Source organism: Phalacrocorax carbo, chromosome 7 (assembly GCF_963921805.1).
Source record: "Phalacrocorax carbo chromosome 7, bPhaCar2.1, whole genome shotgun sequence".
Lineage (NCBI taxonomy): Eukaryota > Metazoa > Chordata > Aves > Suliformes > Phalacrocoracidae > Phalacrocorax > Phalacrocorax carbo.
The window spans coordinates 14,890,857-14,911,830 of NC_087519.1; the positions used below are offsets into that span (position 1 = coordinate 14,890,857).

A 20,974-nucleotide genomic window follows, 5' to 3' on the forward strand; every position below is an offset into this window, starting at 1 on the left:
TATAAACATTTTCTGTTTATATGATAAACAATCTATTGAAAAGTATTTAAGTTTAATATGAGTTGAAGTTGATATGCAGACTCCCTCAAACTGCCTGGAAGAGAGACAGTTTCATCTCACTAATCAAGTACAGTGAATTTGTGGGCTGTCCTCGGTCACATATCTAGCTGCCCTTGTAAATTCAAATGATTAAGCAGAACAAAGGCTGTAGGTGTCCTTTGTGACAAAATCCTTTATTGTAGATAAGTATACCATCGTCAGGTCCACAGTGTGAAAGTTCACAACAAGTGAACCCAGCCCTGTGTGTTTTAACACAGCACAAACCTTCATCTTGTTATAATAGCACTTTATTTTACAGGGGAAGCCAAAGGCAGTTTCCAATTCCTCACATCCATATAACCCTGAGCTTTGGGGATTACAGAACCTGACTTCACAGCAGACTCTGGCAGTATATCTACAATAATTAAGAAAAAGGGAATCACAGACATGCTGTCATTGTCCCAGGAAAATTTTTGAAAAAAAACCTCAGTTCTTACAGAGGTACAAAAAATAACTCCATACACCATGTGCTTTTCATGGTGTTCTGATCTGCTAAGAACCTGTCACTAATCTGGATCAGATATTTATTACCTGTACCACTGCTGTGTATGCTAGCCAGGCAGCGTTTGTAACATGTAATTTCCTCTAACATCTTAAAATGAAATAAACAACTGTAGCAAATGGCACATATTGTAGAGGCACCTGTACATCTCTGTATGCTACTTGTCTACCACTTTTTTGAATCTGCATTTCCACAGTGCTCAGTGTAGTTTCACATGTTTAATTTTGTCCTTTCACTGCACCTTCCCCAAGAATTCCTGTACCACATCTATCATTATCACAGAGTTTAAAAATCTCCAGCAGCTTTGCTTGTTTCTAACACGAATCTACATGAGCACCTTTCATTTTCTCGGATAGTTTCTACTTTAGCGTCCTTCTGGATTACATATATATTGGCTGTCTTGTTGACTGCTAATATGTGTGTTCATTTTTTCCCCCCCCATAATTATAATCACTATTGTAGAGCTGCTTTTTAGTTAGGATTGTGAAATATGACAGAAATTATGCTTCTGCTATGCCTGAGAAAGTGTAAATAGCACATGTCTAACTATAAATACAGATATTAAGGAGCAAAAGGTAATTTTGACTCTGCAGTAGCCATACTAGAGAACTATTCAAAAGGACAAGTGAACAAAAGTTTAGGCAAGCTGTACTGTTACACCTATACTGAGTTATATGGGCTTTCCTTTCTATGCTTTATCAGTTATTTCCAAGGATTACTATTCTCTTTATAATGAGTGGGTCTAAGGAGAGAAGACAACACACATCACTCCTGGTTATTGTTCAGGCCATAACCTCTACAGGGCTGCGCCTTGCAGAAACTGCCTCCCAGATGCCTCCATAACAGTCCCATTGGGGAGCAAAAACATACAGATCAAAACACCAGACTTGTATTATCCAGTTTGCTCTCCTCTAATTCTGGATACTACCTGTAAAGAGAGTCATCTAGACACTTGTACTGAAGTCAGTTGGCTTCAGATAGCGTCAAACACTGTAAAAGCAAATGCATTCAGAGCTTGTTAGAGAAATTACTGTAAACTTAGGCATTAATAAAGAAGGTACTAGTTAATCATTACTACTCTCCACAATAGCCTTAACCTGAAGTGGTTTATTCTTTAGAAGTAAAGCCCTTTGTAATATATCTCAGGTTCATCCCATCTTATTTTAGGTATTAATGTAAATGAAGTAACTGAAAGGAAAAAAATACAGGTGCACTGCAGGAATCAACAGAAAGAGAAGAGAAAGTCCTGAGATGATTAATTCCTCCTAAAATCTCAGCAGTCCCTTCACAGTGTTTAGCATTTTCCACCGGTGGAAGAGGGAGGCTAAAGCAACTACATTCTTCATCCAGATGTTTATGTCAGAAATCTAAGTATGGCATCAACAGTTTTCCAAGGGGAGACTTTGTTAAATTGGTAGCTGATAATAGAGGGTACAGACTTTCTTGTACAGAAAAGGAATACTGCAACATCAGGATGGCAGTGGAGGACTTCCAAATCAGGACCTAAGCGTATGCTGAATTTCTGATGATGCTCCTAAATTAATACATCCAAATTCTAACAAGGTCTTATTACTTGGGATTATACACCAGGACCAGTGCAAGTTTAGAGCTGGCTCATGTCCAGATAGCTCAGGACTAGGAGGAACAGATGTATGACTCCAACAGATTGTGAAGGCATTAGTAATAAATCTGATGAAGCTCAGCTATTTCTATACAGGTATGTCACACCACAGAACCATGATACTGCTGTACATAACAGAGGAGCAAACTGCCGAAGCCCCATAGACTGATAGGCACCCTCTGAGTATGAGAGACTGCCCGAGTGTCGTCACGTAACTAAAATCCTTGACTACAGATATGAAGACTATACACTTAACATTTTGTTAGTGGAACTACTGACTACTTTGTCGAGATTAGCACTGAAAACGGGAAGGCATCTATGGAGACACGGTCATTTACTCTTTTTTACAACTGGTTGTCCAGCTCAGGGAGTAAGAAATATTGTAGAAGGAAGCTTACTTGGTCTATAGTCATTTTGTGAAGAGATAAAGGACTTCAGTCTTCAGGAAAGTCAACCCAACAAGAACTAACTTCAATCAATGAGATTTAAAAAAAGATCTTAGAGCAGGAAAAAAGGAAGTAACTTATTTCATATTGTATTCTTCCTCTTGAAATGCCTGAATATAGGAAGTACAGGGAGAAGGCATTTCAATGCCTATCATTTGAAGACTAAGGAGGCATGAAGAGCAAGGAAGTAATTATCAAAGAAGTCCTTCTAGTGGAAAAAATATCCTTATATCTGCTAGAGTCAGCAACAGACAACACATTTTGATTACACTACAGTTGGGACTATTCTGTTAACTTTTAAAGTTTTATTTTAACATTCACCCTTTCAACCAAAAAGGTTCCCTAAAACAGCAATAAATATAGCAGTAGTATTCAAAAAAAACTGAAATCTAACCGAATACCTACCACAGATATAACTGAAGAACAGGCAATTTTAAATAGAGAGTAAGGAGAATTAAGGGCAGAAATGTAACTACTTTTTCATTATATTAAATGTTTCAGGGCATTTTTTTTTTTAATCTATCTGAAAAGATGAGAAGGCTTAAGTAATTTCTGGGTGGGATGGGAGTGTGGCAACAACAAGCTATATTTTATCTGAAAGAATAGCAAAACACATGAAGATGACCTTTCTTTCAGAATCATCTGGGGGAAAGAAACCTAGAAAAATATTTTTAAATATATGCATTTTTAAATTTTAAGACAGAAAAAGACCTTCCTCAGCCCTTCAACAAGTTGGTAGACCCCTGATCAATCATTTGCAGCAGGTTTTTTCAGTTTCCTTGTTTGCACAGAATCTGTTACAGTACTGTAAGGAGAGGAGGTATTAATAAATGGCAAGTCCTTTGGGTCTGAGACTCAGTATCCTCCACTGAAGATAACAACAACAAAAATGTTTTTAAAGTGGGTATCTAGCGATGTTTTGGGTTAATGTACATGAGTGCTTAATCTGGCTGCTTGTGATCAATAAATTGGCCATAAATCTGTGTTTGGATAAAGAAAGGTTTAACAAAGCCACCCTACTATCAACAAAACCTATAATTTTGTATAAATCACTGGTTGCTGAATACCCACACCTATTGTCAACATCACAAATTACTTGAATGTTAAAACGTTTATGGCAGTTTGGCTGCAACAACCCGAAATCTTTACTACATAAGAGGTTAACCAAGCTTATTGCAACTACAAAGCTGTGTCTGAATAGTGACAACATTTGAGAAACATTGACTGCATGGTATTTGCAGTACTTGACAATTCAGTATCTTAAATTTCAAGTCTTTTGAGATTAAGAAAGGTGTGAGGCAGCTTGTTCCACACCTTACCTTCCTGCACACTACCCTCCTGTGGTAGATAAGACCATTATCATGGTATAAACTGATCAGTCACTACATTCATTGGAAAATACAAATACATAGATCTCACATAATCAGCTATGCTACAAATACAAATTTCATGGCTATACAACTCTACTCCTATGAAAAGTTTCAGTGGCTGACCATGTGAGCAAGGGATTATATGGATTTCACATGACAATGGCAGCTATTGAAACTGAGGTCCTATATTCATTTTTTTTATTAAAAGGATTCAAAAAAGGAAAAAAATCATATTGTAAGAGAAAGGGGAACAGTTTGTGAGGGAAGAATGCTGAAATCATACGGAAGATGTGCAGACATGGGTATATGATAAACCACTATAATAAGCTCAAGATAAAATGTTGACTTCAATTGAATATGAACACTTGCAGAAACCATTACTGTCTGTCTAATAGAAGAGGGGACTATCACTGAAGTACCGCTGTACACCTCAGCTCTGGAAAATATTCTTCGCACTTGAAAGGCAGCACAGGGTTGTGGTCAATTTTAAAAGTAACATCATAAAATAAACTTGTAACAGCTATTTCCCTTTTCTGGAGTAGAATCCCTTGCGGTCATGGTATACTGTCTTGAGTTTTGTCCTCCCTAACATTAAGTCACTCAAGCAACCGCACAACTTCATTTAAATGCATATTTCCAAAATGAAAAATGGTCTCTAGGTTTCACTGTTCAGACTACTTCACAGTTACCTGTCATCTCTCAAGAAACAGTAATTTATCTCTGAAGATATCAGATTCTTCACTAATAAGAGGCATGAGCTTCATCTAATCTAGGAACCCTTAGCAACTTCTCTAAATTATTCTTGAAGAGTGTTCTAATAAATAAGCACTTGGGATTAATTATTTATCCCTTTAAGAAGGCATTTTCTGTTTCTTTGATAATAATTTATTGGTATATGACACCACCCTTATTTTGGTCTTTATTTTCCTGGAGCATAAAACAGCATTTGCAATTTAAGTAACATCTGTTTGTTAGAGAACTGGTAACTCATTTTTTAAACACATACTATGAACAAGATCACCTAGATTAAAGACTAGTAGGACAGTTACTTTTCTGTATCTAAACATGTACTTTAAGGCAAAATAGCTTCATGAGTAGCATAGTTCATACTGAAATAATAACCTGCTTTCCATAGATCTGAATGGCATGATTTATGTAATAATTTCATCATAAATCCATAACTAGTATGTGACATTATAGATTCCAAATACTACATTATAGCCAATGTTATGTAAGAATTACATTTCAACAACTGACACAGGCTATTTCCTACCTTTATAGATTGGTCACTCCAACAACAAATGAGTTTCAGCAATGAAACACTCCCAAAGTCCGGGGAATAATATCTACTTTCACCTGAAAAACACATACGTAAGTTATGAGCTGATAATATACATAGGACACTGCAAAGAGATATTTAAAATTTTAAATTTTTCACTTCAGCAACATACCTGAAAAGACCTGAAAAAGCATAATTTCTTAGAATGTGTTTTCGTCAATATGCAATAAGCATAAAGTGTTCAGGAAATATATTGTTTGAACACTTATTCTAAACTGGATTAGTCTTTTTTTTTTTTTTTTTAAACAGAGCTCTGGTATCCCACAGAGTATGTTTTCATAGTAATTTTCTAAAGGTATTGAGAATACTTTCCGATTTGGACTACTTAACTGTGGATTTTGTTATGTAAATTTAAAGCTACACGAATATGTGTTTCTTCACCTTTAAAACAATAGTACAGTCTATGCAAAAATACATTTAATAACATTTTGTATAGTTACAGTTCTATCTGATTTACTTTTCTGCTACGGGGCAACAATACTGGTGTGTGGTCAAGATGTCAAATAGCTAGTGACTCACCAGTTACGGTTGCAGTCAAAAGAGATGTTGCATTTATGGATTTGCACGTGAATTTTATTACTACCCATCCTGATTTTTTCAGATTATTTTCATAGCAAGGCACAGTTTGAACTGCCAGCTGTGCCGGTTTAGTCCACTACTACTCATTTGGACTTCAATAGACAAATTTGACATCTCAGTACTTTACTAAAATGTTTGTTGCAGACATGTAAGTTGGGTAAATTGGTTGCACAATCCTTTGAATTGACGCAAGAATCTGATTACCAGTACCATAACATGTCTTGAGAAGAGGAAACTGAATTGTAAGTAGCAGCTATAAGTGTTTCAGTAACACCAAAGTTCACAAGTATCCTGATCACGCAATGCATAGTCATTCACTTAAATATTGGATTCCTGCAGCAAAGACTAAAGCTTGAAAAACAAACAAAAAAACTCAACCCAAAAATCACATAAGTACCTGCACATTGCCAGGTGAAGAGGGCACACTAGTGTAGTCTGAATGGGAGCAGTATGCTATTCATTAAGTGACCATAAAAATGTAACTATGTCGATATCTAATGTTATGTATAAACATGTATACAAACATACACATAAGTATGATCAGAAAAGGGAGAATGAAAAAGGAAAAAGGAAAAAAGAAAACTAGAGCATTTAATATCATTTTAGAGAAAGACGGGGTAAGAGCCAATATTTTATCCTCTCTCATAGCTGACATGACACATACCATAAAACAAAATGTAAAGGCTAATATGAAAACATAAAAAGGGATGGCAAAATGAAAGAGGCAGAACTGATGATAATGAGGTAAACCTCTCACATTTTAATTCACATTTTATGTGATTTCTTTATATATCAGGACAAATTTTGCTTTTTTCCTTTTTTCTGCCATAAATGGAAACTTCGCTGTGTCAAAACTCAGTGTTATTATTTCAAACCTTCCTCTCCAGTTTACAACTAATTTCTTTAGTATGAACCTACTTAGTTTGCAGTTGAAATTCCCCTGAGGGGAAATCCTGTGGAATAGAACCAGCTCTTCAAAATTTTGGACGTGAGGAAAGACTTAAGCAATGCCAACTTGAATTAATAGCCTTTATAGTTCTTAGTGACTCAAGACCTAAGGTGAGACTATTTGGGTCTAATCACAAAATGGTCTTTCAGCATGCGTCCCCATTGATCAAGTGTAGTACAGCCAATACAGTACCTATCATCTAGCCTTGTCCTCTGTTGCAGTACTTCAGTTTCATGTCCATGTATGCAAAAAAGCATTAAAGACTCCTGTTTTAATTTGGTTTTGTTCCCATATCTCTGCACACATGTAAACGTATATAGAAAGTCCAGAAATGTCAGCAGAATCAAGATTTAGCATTGCTTATTCTGCTGTCCAGTGCGTCTTTGATGCTAAAGAAAAGGTCATTCATAAAATGTCTGAGATATCTGCAATTCTCAGACAAGATTTTAATTTGCAGATCCAAACAACAGTGTGAACTAGGAGATATTCGATATAACTTTACCTGAGAAGTTTTAGGTTACTCAGTAAAACTATTTTTATGTCCACAAATATTTTAGTCATCTTTTCACCATTTCCATGCCTTTCATCTACTTATTTACTATGGTCACTTGATTTAATGTTCCACCTCTTTCTTCCAACAGGCATTTCTCCTGTCATTGTAAGTTCTACACTTATGGCACATTTGTATGTGTCAGAGAAGGAAAGGTACACTACAAACCGATTTTAGAAGGGGATATTAAGGCTTATTTACATAGCAGAGGGCCAAGATTTAACTTGAAAGAATTTTTGTTACCTATCTAGAGAGGACTTAATCTGTAACAGGAACACTATTTTTGTTAGGGAATATATACTGACAAATATCCATATTCTATTTAGGTTTTTATTTAAACATTTTTTGGTTAGTTGCATCTGTAAAAATAGAGTGGCTTGCAAAGCCAATATTGGCAAACAACTGCCTGTGGGACATTAACATGAAGCGATTACCTTATTCCACCCCAAGCCAAAAGTCTAAGGACTTTATTGAACAGTCAAGGTGACTCTTGTATTACTAAGGCAACAGTTTGCTTGAAGGGTTGTATATATTATTGGGCACATACTGGTGATGAGGGAGTTGGGGGAGGGGGGAGACAACAGTGTTTGCCTTATTACGTTTCTGTTTTTAAGATTGCTAGAAAATATCTTTAGAAACTTGGCTGAATGTTTTGCCATCACAGGAAATAAATTCCTTGATTCCAGTATTACTTAACAGTCAACACTTTATTTACATGTTTTTATAACATTCACAGAAGAAAACAGAAAAACCCCATTTCTGTATTTGCAAAATAGACCTGTCTGAAGCAGAAAAGTATAATTTTTTTTTTCATTATTAAATGATTAATTTTAGCAACAAAAAGCATGCAAAACCACCCCCACACTTAAAAGTTAATATTGCCACTCCTCCATATACTTACTGCTTGGTAACTCTCCAGAAAAACTGGGAAATGAAGGTGTTACTCCTTCTATATTTCGCCATTTTTCATGTACAGTTTCTGATTTCTGTGGACTAAAAGAATATGAAACTATTGAACTAAACCTGAACAAACTAACAAAAATCTTATGTCTTAAGGTAGGTTTTTTTAAAGATGAATACTCTGTTATCAATTACTATCAACCATAATTTATTATCTCCTCAAAAGTTGCTTGTATTCTTTTGCCCATAACTTGGTATTGAAACATTCACATGAACACAAAGGTACTAAACAGTACACCTTCCATTTGGCTCAAAACTTACTATAGTTAACTTTTATGATGTATTAAAGAAACAAAGTCATATGCGAAGGACTGAATCAAAATACCATTTTCACAAAGGACTTATGCTGCTTTCTCTATTACATAGGAAAAAAGTTCAAGGGAAACCAAAAGCTTTATTTTATAGGTTTCCATTTTTCCAGTGTTAAATGATTTAGACTATTATTGCAATACTTGGGATTTCAGTAGATGGCTACAATTTAGGAGACTAGTGTGTATATCTACTGCTCTTCAGTACTTTGTTACTGACTCACTCAGTAATCTAACCCTTGAAGATAAAGGATATGGATAGAGGGGAAAGGAAGTGAAAAAGGTCTCCAAACCCATGCACTATTTCTTTTAAATAAATTGGCTATAGTGACCCCGCACAAAGTATGTTTAGGTGTAATTTTAAAATAATATATTTCACCTTTAAAGTTCACTACAATCAACAGTAAGTGAGAATATTTCAAAAGCTTTGCAATACTAAACTCTGTAAGCTTTCAGCTTGAGAGCTTTTAGTTACAGACACAAAGCTCAAAAGGCAGGAGGAAACAAATTCTTTGAAGATCTTTTCTTAGTAGCTTCTTCCTGCTTCTGTCTTACTTTTATAACCTGACATATTTTACTGCAGGTGCCTTTATTTTCACAGACCAGGTCAAGTTGCAAAAAACTATAACCTGAAAGAGATCAAAACACAAGCTGAAAACTTATGATAGCAACTAGTCAACAGGTTTTTTTCAACCAAATGTTTTTCAGTGGGGAATGATGATCTGTCAAACCCATGGCTTAAGCAGAAGCATATATATACACACACAGAGACAAAGACAGAATTTCTACTCAAAATGAGAATAACAGTCTTATCCAAAAATACCCAATAGTCTATGAATTGACCAAATGCATTTCTCCAGTTCTGACTCTCCAGATTAGCAGTATGTATATGTTTGTGTGTACCATATTTAAAAAAAAAGAAATTCTTTTAACTCTCCCATAACAGCAAAATCATCTTATGCGCCAAAGAACAGGGATCTAAACTTTATTATCACATTCCCCAGATCAAGGCCATAGTTAATGGACATTAAAATAATTCTCCTTACACACCAATGAATATTTCATTGCTATATGCAAACTGGGCCAACATTAACAGAAGAAAGCTGGAATCCCAAAATCATTACTGAACCAGTAGTTAGACACTACACTGCATTGCAAGGAATAAATATACAAGTCCAGTCTCCAGCATCAAAATAAGTAGAACTATGAATATCACCTGAATACACATTAAGCAAGTGTCCTAATCCCAAAATAATCTGTTCAGATAGTCTTTCTCCTATTTTTAATTTAAAAATTTAAAAGCATTGGAGCTTGTGCCAGTGCACTAATAGAAAGTAAGCTTTCACAGGATAGAGGAACACTCATGGCTCTGCTGACAGATAAGCTACTGAAGGGAAATCAGAATGCATTTTCTCTTTCATATTAGTAACTGAATTAGTAAGTGTTTTTTGTACTGCAGTAATACTTAAGAGAACAGGACTCTCGCAAGCTGTGAAAGCTGTCCTACTAACGCCTGCAAATGCTGTGGCGAATTAGAAATCAATACATAGGGTTTTTTTGTAGTTTAGCTAAACCAACTGCTCAAAAAGGTGTGGCTACATACTGTACTTTTAGAAAGTAAACTAGACAAAACAGCATTTGCTTGGTTTCTTTCAAACCTTTAATTAGGCAAAAGTATATTATTTTAATAGCTCATCATAACAAAGAAAACTCCTTCCAACCCTGAATACAGATGAAATTATGAATAACGATAAATCATAAACACATTTAATGAATGAACACAGATTACAATAGTTCATTCAGACGCCGATTATTTGCAAGAGGAAGAGGTGAAATGAAGGCTGAATCCTAAGATCATGGCAAATAGGCCAAGTCCTATTCATGCTATGCTTATTACAAGGGAGAGGGAAGGGAAACTTCACAGGAAAGGTGCTTTTCTCTAGTTGGAGAGGGGGAGATAACTTTGCATACATGTAACTGGTTTTGATGCAATACAGAAAGTATAGATAGATTCAGTTAGCAATTTCAGACAGCAAAACTATGCCTTCAATACTCAGACACAAAGATAACATTACTACACCAAAGTACATAATTTATGGAATCAGTTGGGTTTGGTTTGGTTTTGTTTGGTATTTTTTCTTTAAAAAGAAGTATCTGAAGTGTGAAATTCTTTCCTGTGGCTCTAATCCACTTATCATACTAATGCTGACACAGTAACCTTGTCTCATTGTTTCTACCCTCACAACTTTGAGTATATGTTAAAATGATGGTTCTTGACTGCGGTGGGACATCATTTGCAGCTTTACAGAGGTTAGGAAACAGGATGAAATCCTTTACTTATCTCAGTTGTTCTTATCGTTATTAATCCGGGGGGGGGGGGGGGGGGGGAGGAGGCAGGGGGGAGGCAATTATGACTGATGTGTAAAGTTATGAAACTGTTGTTGGAAGGTAGCCACAATGAGAAAAAAACTTCCTGCACCATCAGTAAAGAAGAAAATGTCCAGGTGTGTGAGAGATGAAGAACAAAGAAAGTACAGCCTCAAAAGTAGGCAAGAGTGTGCAAGTACATCCAGGAAAAAGAATTGTGTGTTGTCTCTGTACAGACCCATAGTACTTTCAGTTGCTGCTTAGGAACTCAAGGGAAATATGGAGCTCAGGAAAAACACCAAACCCACCCCAAACAAAAGAAATCCAAGAAAAAATTAAATGGATACAACTCAAATGCTCTTATCCAGATGAGGTCATAGGGAGGCAATAGCACATGTTAGAGCATCACAAATGGTACCAAACTAAAACTTAGCTACAAGACAGCTATAAATAGGTATACTATTAATCTCTGGAAGAAGAGGTAATCCAAAACAAACCATGTCAAAATCCCAAATAAAGCATTTCAGAGTCTTTGAATATAATCCATAACTTTTTTGTTACCAAAATTTATGGCAATTTTTCTTCCTATGTTTTGTACAAAAATTTGTATGCTTTTATGTAAAAATGTAAAGCTTTTATGGCTTTACATTTCCTGGAGAAAACTTTATATAGTACAGTCTCCACCAAAAATTTGTGCATTTTTTCTTGCAACAACTTTAATACCTATAATTTTATGGGAGAGATGTTCCAAAGCCAGAACGTGTATGTCTAGAAAAACTGATTCTGGTATGATGACTAACTTCAGTTACACAACATCTTTCTTACTATATGACTCAATACAAACATAAAGTCCTTTCTTCCATGGAAAGGAATTCACATTCAAGTTGCAATTCTGGAAACAACCTTTCATATAAGAGCTCGTGTTGAATATGGACCAGTAGGCAGTGTGATTAGCAGTAAAAGTAACTGAGAAATGTGCGTCCTCTGGGATGGTGCATATCTCTTGTGATATGATGAATGTCTACAGCTTTATAGGATGCACAGATATTTGCAGCATCAGGATCAGTAAGTTGTCCCCCTTCTTGGCCCTGGGCCATAGCATCACCAACACTGAAGTTAAAAGTCCTTGAAATACTAAATACAGACCAACCTAGGTTTGCTGCACAACTGAAGTCTGTAGACAATATCCATTGCCTGATTAGTATGCTGCATTTGGCTTGGTCAAATAATGTCGACCATGTTATTTTTCCTTTAATGCTGAAAAAGCATTTAGTCAATAAATTTGTTTTGAGTAACATAAATATTACTTGGAATGGTTCTCACAACAGAAGGGCTGATGAGGTATTCATGCCCAGTAGCTACCGCTATTAGTTGGGGGTGCTGTACTTCAAATAGCGTAACTAGGACAGACTGTTCTTGTCTCTCATGTTTTATTTATCTGTGGAGCCAAGGGTTTTATGGTAAAGAAATTATACTGCTCAGAGAGTGGAAGTTAAAACAGAACAAATGTGCTAATGCATGTCTCAAAATGTGCCTGAAAAGACCTCATTATTCTACTTAGTTTAAACTGCAAGGAAAAGAGCAACCTCTGGAAAAACAGGGTGTGAAGCTGGATAATTCAAGTTCCTGTTCTGTTGAAAAAAATTTCTTGTATCAGTTCTCATCTGCTAAATACAAAAATATAAGGATACTTAACTTTATTCTGATCTCCTCTAGTTCAAATAATGTCCTATTAAAAAAGCTCTAGAGAAAGAATGTAAATGTTACTGCAAAAGTCCATATTTAAGAAAAGTGTATTTTTCACTTTTTAACCACTATAAAAGAAGAAAAGACTCATAATGCAAAGGTTCTTACCTTTCAGTTTCACCTGTAACTGCTGAAGGTATGTTAACTATCCTGTTGATTAAAGCTATTCTGCTAAATAAGAATAGCGTTTCCAATTCCTTTGTTCCATAAATATTCTTCTCAGGTCCATCCTTCTTTCCAGTTTGTCCCTCAGTTGCAGCAAGGTACTTGTTTGATAAATCAAGCACTCTTTTTGAAAGCAAGTTGATTAGTGCATGTTCTTCTAGCACACCACAATCAGTACATTTCCATCCCGGCAACATTAGTGATAGGTGGTTTTCATTTCTCACAAGTCCAAAAGAAACAGGACACTGAAGCCTCAAAATATCTAAGTGCCTAACACAAAGATTGTCAATATCTTTATCTACACCCCATGGTAAGAGACATGACAAAAGCAGTTTAGCTATATCAGTGGTGATGTTCACATCAATGTTTCCTGATGGCTGCATTCTAATCTTTCTCGAACTCTTAATTTTTTTCTGTCTTTTCATGCCACCACTTTCTTCCAAAGGCCTAGGTGCATTGTTATCCCTACAGACCTGGCTTGAACAAAGAGCATCTATTTGCCCATCTGCTGGGGATATGGAGCCAGCAGTTTTATTTCTTTTTAATGTCAGTAGCCTTTTCTCAGTAGTACTTTTGGCTCTTTCTAGAGTGTCATAGGTGTGAAACGAATTCGATGACTTCAATCCACTGAGTCGAGATGACAGCAGAAGTTCCGCAAGTTTTTCCAGATCAAATAAGAGAATATGAAAATTTGCATTGTTCCATTTTGTCTTAACTGGTAAAATCATAAAGGGCTGTTGGTTTCGGCTGGTATCAGCTGACTGAAAGAAAAATATTAAATGTCCAAACAAATCCATAGTATTCTGTCATTTTCAGGTTATCAACACAGAATTTCATATGGAATAGACCAAACCTATTACCTCCATTAAGTTCAACTGATTTATTCAGTCTTACTAAGGAAAAAGGATTTTCTTCTAAATAGCTTAAGATACACAGAGACATATGAATGTAAATACAGTAATACAGGCTCCCTAACATCTTCAATTATACAGCCATGCTGTAGATTGCATACACCTTTGCGAAAACTCCAGGCTGGTATTTCTTCTGCTAGGTCTCATTTCACGCTGAAAGGCTTTTAGGAAAGTTTTAAAGAAAACACCTTTTTTAAAAAAATAAAGCTATGGAAACACAAATCCTACAATATTGCAAAATTCTCGCAAACCTTGAGAATGTGCATGCCTTCTAGAAATTTGAAATACGTCTGAGGTAAAGACTACGCCTCTTGCCATTTCAAAACATGCAAAACTCTCTTAAAGTTACTTCACTCTGAGTTGTGTCACACAGACTTTATCAGCAACAATAAAGAACTTATGTAATTAGATCTCCAGTTATAAAATTAGTTACCCTAGATGAAAGTATTTGAGAGAAAAAGGCTACAGAGCTACTACAATGTTTGTGAACATCTGACTTCATCTTGTGCCACCCTATTTCCAACATGGATCTTTCTAAAATTCCCCATACTTTTTTTTGCCAGCTTTAAAGGCCATTCGCGGCAACAGATTTGCAGAGCATCATTGTGGTTCCACATATTAACTTGACAATTATGCTGGTATAAATACACATCTGATTACTGCTGTTAATAAATACCCAAAGAAAATATTTTATGAATCCTCGTAAAATCTGGCAGAAATGAAGATTTGAGAACAGCTACAGTTACTCACAACTTTAGACTGATATAGTAAACTATGATAAGAGTATCCTAATGATAATGAACTGTAATGCAGTTTCTGCTGAACAACATGAGGAAATGTTCAAAATAATCTTAAAAAAAATGTTTTTAAACTCAGTTTTAATCCTGTAGTTTCATTATTTAAATGATAAATCATCATTAAGAACTAAAGTTTACATCTTTTAAAATTAGAATTTTTTTTTTTTTTTTTGCCAGTGTCTTGGCATAGGGTAGATGCTATGCCGTGAGAGATTTCTGAGGAGGGGATGCCTTTGAACACATTAAAAATCAGCTCCTTATACAGCTATCAGAGAAACACTTACCTGCACAAATGCCTGTCAAAACCAATCTGTCCTGGATGTTAGAATGTTAGACAGAATGCAGTCTAAGCACACAGAAAGAATACAATATTTGAGAAGATAAACTGAGATAATAAAGGCTTCTCTATTAGGACAGACTATCTAATCTATAGAATTTATAAGCAGAACCTGTGGAAAGAAGGAAAGATCATGAATAAACACAAGAAGGAAGAAAAATATTCATATAAGGCCATGTGAAAGGAGGATACTTGCAGGCCGGAAAGATCCTAAGGATGAACAAGTCAAGAAGGGGAAATTCCAAAAATCTGTCCTTTAGTCCTTGGGATATTTCTATATATTGAAAACATTCCATACTTGCTTTTCCCCCACTCCCAGTTTGCCATGAATACTTCAGGAGAGATGCTCTGCCTTGGCCTTCTGCACCAGCTGATTTCTGAGAGTCTTTAAGGAAAGGAAACGCAGCAAGTTACCTCAGATCCCATATTCCAATAAAGATCAGCTTACATGAGTGGATTTCATGCCTGACACACCTGCAGATTCAGAAGATAAACATTTCATATTCCTGCTGCCCTTTTCCCCACACAACTTTCTGTGCCTGTGTGTTGCCAGCATGACAGAATTTTTATGACAGACCTTCTGCAGGCTTTGGAAAGTAGAAAAAATTCTACTGTGCCTCCACTAATAAGTATCAGTCTCTTCTGCTGCTTCCTTACTCCTTTTTTTATTAATAAAAGGACTGAACATACACAACACCCAATGAAGAGTCTGCAGTAATAATACTACTGGAGACAGTTAGTGATGAATATTCAAATTTTAAGAGGATGATCTTAATGTTTCAATAAAACCAATTTTCCTCCTCAATTTTAACTTTTAGCTGCATCTTAAAACATAAAATAAAGTATGAAACAATAATTCTCTTGAAGCAAAAAATAACTATTTTGTAAATATCAACACTGGGCATTATGAATTTTTCAAAAGATTTTTTTCATAGGAAACAATATTACACTGAATCATAGAACTCACAGAGATGTTTACTGGAAGGGATGTTTGTAGATCGTCTCATCAAACCTCCTGCTCTACAGACTTTTATGTCACTGGTATTTTTATGAAACTGCTGGTATTTCAGAATTCATTTTCTGAGGAAAAAACCCATGACAAATATCCAATTGCAGTTTTCTAACAAAAATCGTATTGCTTCCACATGCAACTAAAAAACACATCAGAAACTGAACTAAATGACAGAGTTTAATCTTAAGAATACTCCAATAAATTTCAATTTTGAAGACAGAAATCTAAAAACTTCTCTGAGAGAGAGAGACTCCAGATGAGTTTGCAGAACAGCAACTACTTTCTTTCATAGGAATCATCATGCTGCACTACGAAGCAGGATTCCATGAAGGTACTGGGAGGGTCATCTAATGGTTAAGCTATAAGATTGTGACACAACATCTTATATCAGAATCCTGTTGTATCTATTAAAGAGGTATCTTTTACCCTCAAAGGAACAGCAGACGTGAGGGAGTATAAATTCCTTGTTGATGCTTTTGCCCTTTTCTTTAAGCGCTTATGTCTTGTATGCTTTTATTGTCCTGCACAAGCCTATGCTCTCAGTACTGCATTCAGTCTAACTATTTCAGCTTTACAACAAGCATGTACAAGCAGAAAGATAGCATCAAGAAGCAACTTTTCAACCTAGCAATACCTTTGCAAACAATCATGCTAGCTTCCATATCACAAGTGACGTAGGCTTTTCTAGATCACGTTAGCTTTAATTTTCTTGTGATAATTAGAAATATTCCACTAATGCAAAGAACTGTTTCTGTTGAAAATAGCTGTATCTTAAAAGAAACCATCAAGTGTCAGTCAACAGGGCAACAGCTGGCTTTAACTTGAAAGCAATGCTGATTAACTCATCTTTCTCAAGACTACTCTTTACCTAACTCCTTTTACATTACAACCTATGATTTTTATAGGATTAGCTATTTTTAAACTGTTAACATTGTAGTTATGAACAACACAAGGAGAAAATTTTACTTTCTGTAGCCTATAAATTGACTTTTTTTGGGTAATAATATTATTTGGCTTTCTGTTTCTTAGAGAATGATGCTCCCACCAGATGAGGATGCACTCTAAATACATGATCTTATTTAAAGATTTCCATAGGGAGCCATAAGAAAGAGATAACTGCTTGTTCAGGTTTCTTTTTATCCCTTCCCTTTTTCCTTTTTGAAAAAATAATACATTGTAGTTAAGCACTAGAATTATTTTGATCTTTAATTATGCTTTTCCTAATACATAGGGGGAACCCCATGGAATGTAAACACTGAAGTTCACCAGTTAGCTTCGACATTAATAGAAGCTACTATTATTTGGCCTATCATTTTCATTTTATCTGTTTTATACATTTATATTTGATTAACATTTAGAAACCTTTAGGAAAATCATTATCCAAACAAAGGAAAATACTGTGACAATGTCAATCTGTTGAGGCATCTGGTGATGCTACTGTGTGTGAAGTCACGATAAATGTTTATTGGCAATATTAAAGCTTATTGGCATTGATCCTAAAAGCATCTACCAAGTTATCTTAGCTCTCTGCCATAGGTGTTTCATTCCAATGAAAGAAGGTAGACATCTAAAGCTTTAGACATGATACACTATTTAGGAAATATGGACAAGCTATTCTTTGTAACAGAAGATGACAGAAAATGGAAGAAACCCATAAAACTAACTATGAACTAGAGAGCTGGGAATAGCATTTGGTGATGGATATTGAGAATCAGATTAAGAGACATTTACATTCTGTACTGTGGTTTCCTGAAGTTCTGGAAGTATTTCACAAAAATAAATCCTACTACATTTAGATAAATACTGCCATTCTCTTTAATTTTCTTCAAACGTACACATCAAGAGTTTAGTAACTGAGTATCAAAAAAATAGGCTAATAACAATAGCAACAACAAAGCATGACTTGTCTCTGAACACCACAGTCCAGCTTTGAGGCCTCCTTGTTGTGAACACACAGGCTTCAGGAGTGAAAAGATCCCTTTTTCCTTCTTTTCTGACAACTTTTCTCAACTTGGACTCAGTTATCACAGGATTGTCTTTCAAACCCAAACAGCTTAAGTAGATAGCACTGTATATACCCAAATATCAAGCCATTCAAGCCTTACTGTTGTCCCAGTGAATTTCAAATGATCATGCCCCCCCCCCCCCCCCCCCAAGTTAATTTAGCAATACAGGGGCTTTCTTCAATACTTCATGTTAAATACCACCACAGTATTATGTACTAAACACAGCCTACAGAATTTGATAATCATTATTTTGAAACACACTACAAAGGCATCTTTTCTAGTTTACCATTGCTAGTTTAAAATTATTTTAGACATGGCCAACTTGCTGATTCCCTAGTTACAGGTCTCCTCTGACCACCAATATTCCATCTACTTTTATTTAGATGAAAAGTTAGGAAGGTTGGGGGTTTTTTTCATTATTTATTTAAAAAGTCTTCTAGAAGCTATTACAGAAAGGGCAAACATGACTTTTCGCAGCTTCAGTTATTTTATCCAGATTTGGAAGCTGATCTTTGTCCTCTTTGTTGTTTTCCAAGGTATGAATATAAAATAACTATAAATGTTAATGTCCCCTGCTGTAGTTCAGTTGTGGAAAATAGCAGAATGTTCTACCTCTTTTTTGTTTATCACTAGCGGTAAGTCTAACAAGGAGTAACTCCAAAGGTGGTGTATGGTAGTGAAGAAAGAAAACTTCAGTAATAAGAAAAGTCATGATCACATGAAGTGTAAAAATTGTCATGCTCTGGACTAAAACTGGGTGTTTAACATCATGATACTGCTTACCACTTTTTTTGTTAGAAACTGAGAAGTAGGGAGCACTTTATGCATGCACAAAATTAATCTAATCACATCAGCCATTTCAGTTAAAATATTGGCTAGTCCCTAACAAAAACTGATGAATAAGTATCTCATGAAGCTTCTATAATTAACTATTAGATCTTAATTTAAACATTTCCAAATGCCAAACTAAAATAGCCTACTTTTAAAACTTTTTAATAGAATTAACAAATCACTGTTTGAAGCTGAATACTTCAGTAATGAGGCTAGACCTCATTTGTTCAAAATAATGCCATTTGTGTGCTGATAACATTCCTTCTTAACAACTGGAACTTGGAACATTTTTACTGCTTGAAGAGACCTGCACTGCTTGATAAGGTTCCCTCCAACATGCTCACTTAGAAGCTTTAAAACAGCAAGAAGTCTGGCTACTGACCAAAATTCTATCCTAAGACTTCTTGAGTAATATTCTTGTGCATAATCTTTGACTGACCCAGAACAGAACAAACTTTCTACATCCGGGAAAGAGCAGGATTCAGGGAAGCTTTGAAATGGCAAACTATATTCCATGCATGGCAACTATCACCTATATAACAGCTTCTTAGTTTGCCACTGAAAATATCCGAACCAGGGCAAGACAAGAGCTAGAACAGGATAGACTAGACTAATTCAGTTGGAAGGGATTTGCAATGATCATCTAGTCCAACTGCCTGACCAATTCAGCGGTGACCAAAAGTTAAAGCATGTTGTCTTAAGAGCATTGTCCAAGTGCCCCAAACACTAACAGGCTTGGGGCACTGACCACCTCTCTAGGGAGCCTGTTCCAGTGTTTGACCACCCCTCGCTTAATAAATACTTCCTAATGTCCCATATAAACCTCCCCTGACAGAGCTTTGAACCATTCCCACGTGTCCTACCACTGGATACCAGGGAGAAGAGCTTAACACCTCCCTCTCCAGCTCCCCTCCTCAAGAAGCTACAGAGAGCCATGAGGTGACCCCTTAGCCTCCTTTTCTCCAAACTAGACAAGCCCAAATTCCTTAGCTGTTCCTCATAGGACGTTCCTTCCAGCCCTTTCACCAGCTTTGTTGCCCTCCCTCTGGATGCATTCAAGGACCTTCACATCCTTCTTAAAGGATGGGGCAACAAACTTTGAAGACTCACTTTAATTTGTTTCTTCTGGCATGGAATCCATTCCTGCTCCACAACTTACAAGCCTGTTGTTCTACCTCTTTTCTTCTCCATTTGCAGATCTTTACCAATCTACCTTAGCACCCAAGGAAAAACTTGCCAATGTCTATGGGAAGGGGGAGGCAGGGGGCTATGCTTTCTGTGGCCCCCAAATACATAAATACACACCATTATCTTCAACAGGTTTAAGACAGACATACCACATAAAAATTTCATGGGAAGTACAATTCAAGTGTTATTTTACCTAGCTGCCTTCTCATCTCTAAAGGCCTTTTTCCACTGGGATCCAACTTGTTCTAGGAATGCTATTCCACTTAAAATATACACTTCCATTAGCTGTCAGGGATTCCCATACTGTTTCAGCTCCTCATATATATGTACTTTCTCCGCACACCAGCTTTCTTTAAAAATGCATTCTATTGTGGGTTTTGTGCTAAAAACAGATTTGACAAGAATGGTCTTGGCGTTCATTTTATATAAAGGAAATAAAGTGGCAAATTCACATGATAGATTTTTAGAAGGCAAACCAGACTCAAAATATACTTAGACATCCCTTTGATACCACTGAAAAGAAATTGCTCAGTTCTTATAGCATAGGTAATATCAACTTCTACATAAAAGAAGTCCTGAAGTATTAAACATGACTTTTTCTTACAGAGTTTATCCCAAATGTAACAGGATAAAAGTGGCATAGAGTTGGCCCCAAAGTTCCCAGTGCCCATAGAATGAATCATGCTGTATAAAGCATAAATGTGAACTATTCTGCTGATTCTAATCGGGTTTTTTAAATTATGTAATATTCAAGGGGTTTAATTATTTTCCTTTGAGCTTTCTCTTGTGAGAGAGTATATTTTGATCCATTAACGTTAAACAACTCAGAAAAAGATCAGTCCCCTCCTGTATCCACTACTTGCTGCCTGAAAAGGCTCAAGAAAATATTAG

General features: G+C 35.9%; 1 protein-coding gene across 2 annotated transcripts in view; it reads right to left on the reverse strand.

Moving 5' to 3' along the window:
• The window catches only part of WDR72 (WD repeat domain 72), a 118,298-nt gene that overhangs the window by 44,605 nt on the left and 52,719 nt on the right, over window positions 1-20,974 (reverse strand). For both annotated transcript variants that reach the window (XM_064456439.1, XM_064456440.1), the window contains 3 exons: window positions 12,945-13,762; window positions 8,357-8,448; window positions 5,312-5,394 (listed from right to left, as the gene is read on the reverse strand). In XM_064456439.1, coding sequence (XP_064312509.1) covers window positions 5,312-5,394; window positions 8,357-8,448; window positions 12,945-13,762 — 993 coding nt within the window. The remainder of the gene's footprint in view (window positions 1-5,311; window positions 5,395-8,356; window positions 8,449-12,944; window positions 13,763-20,974) is intronic.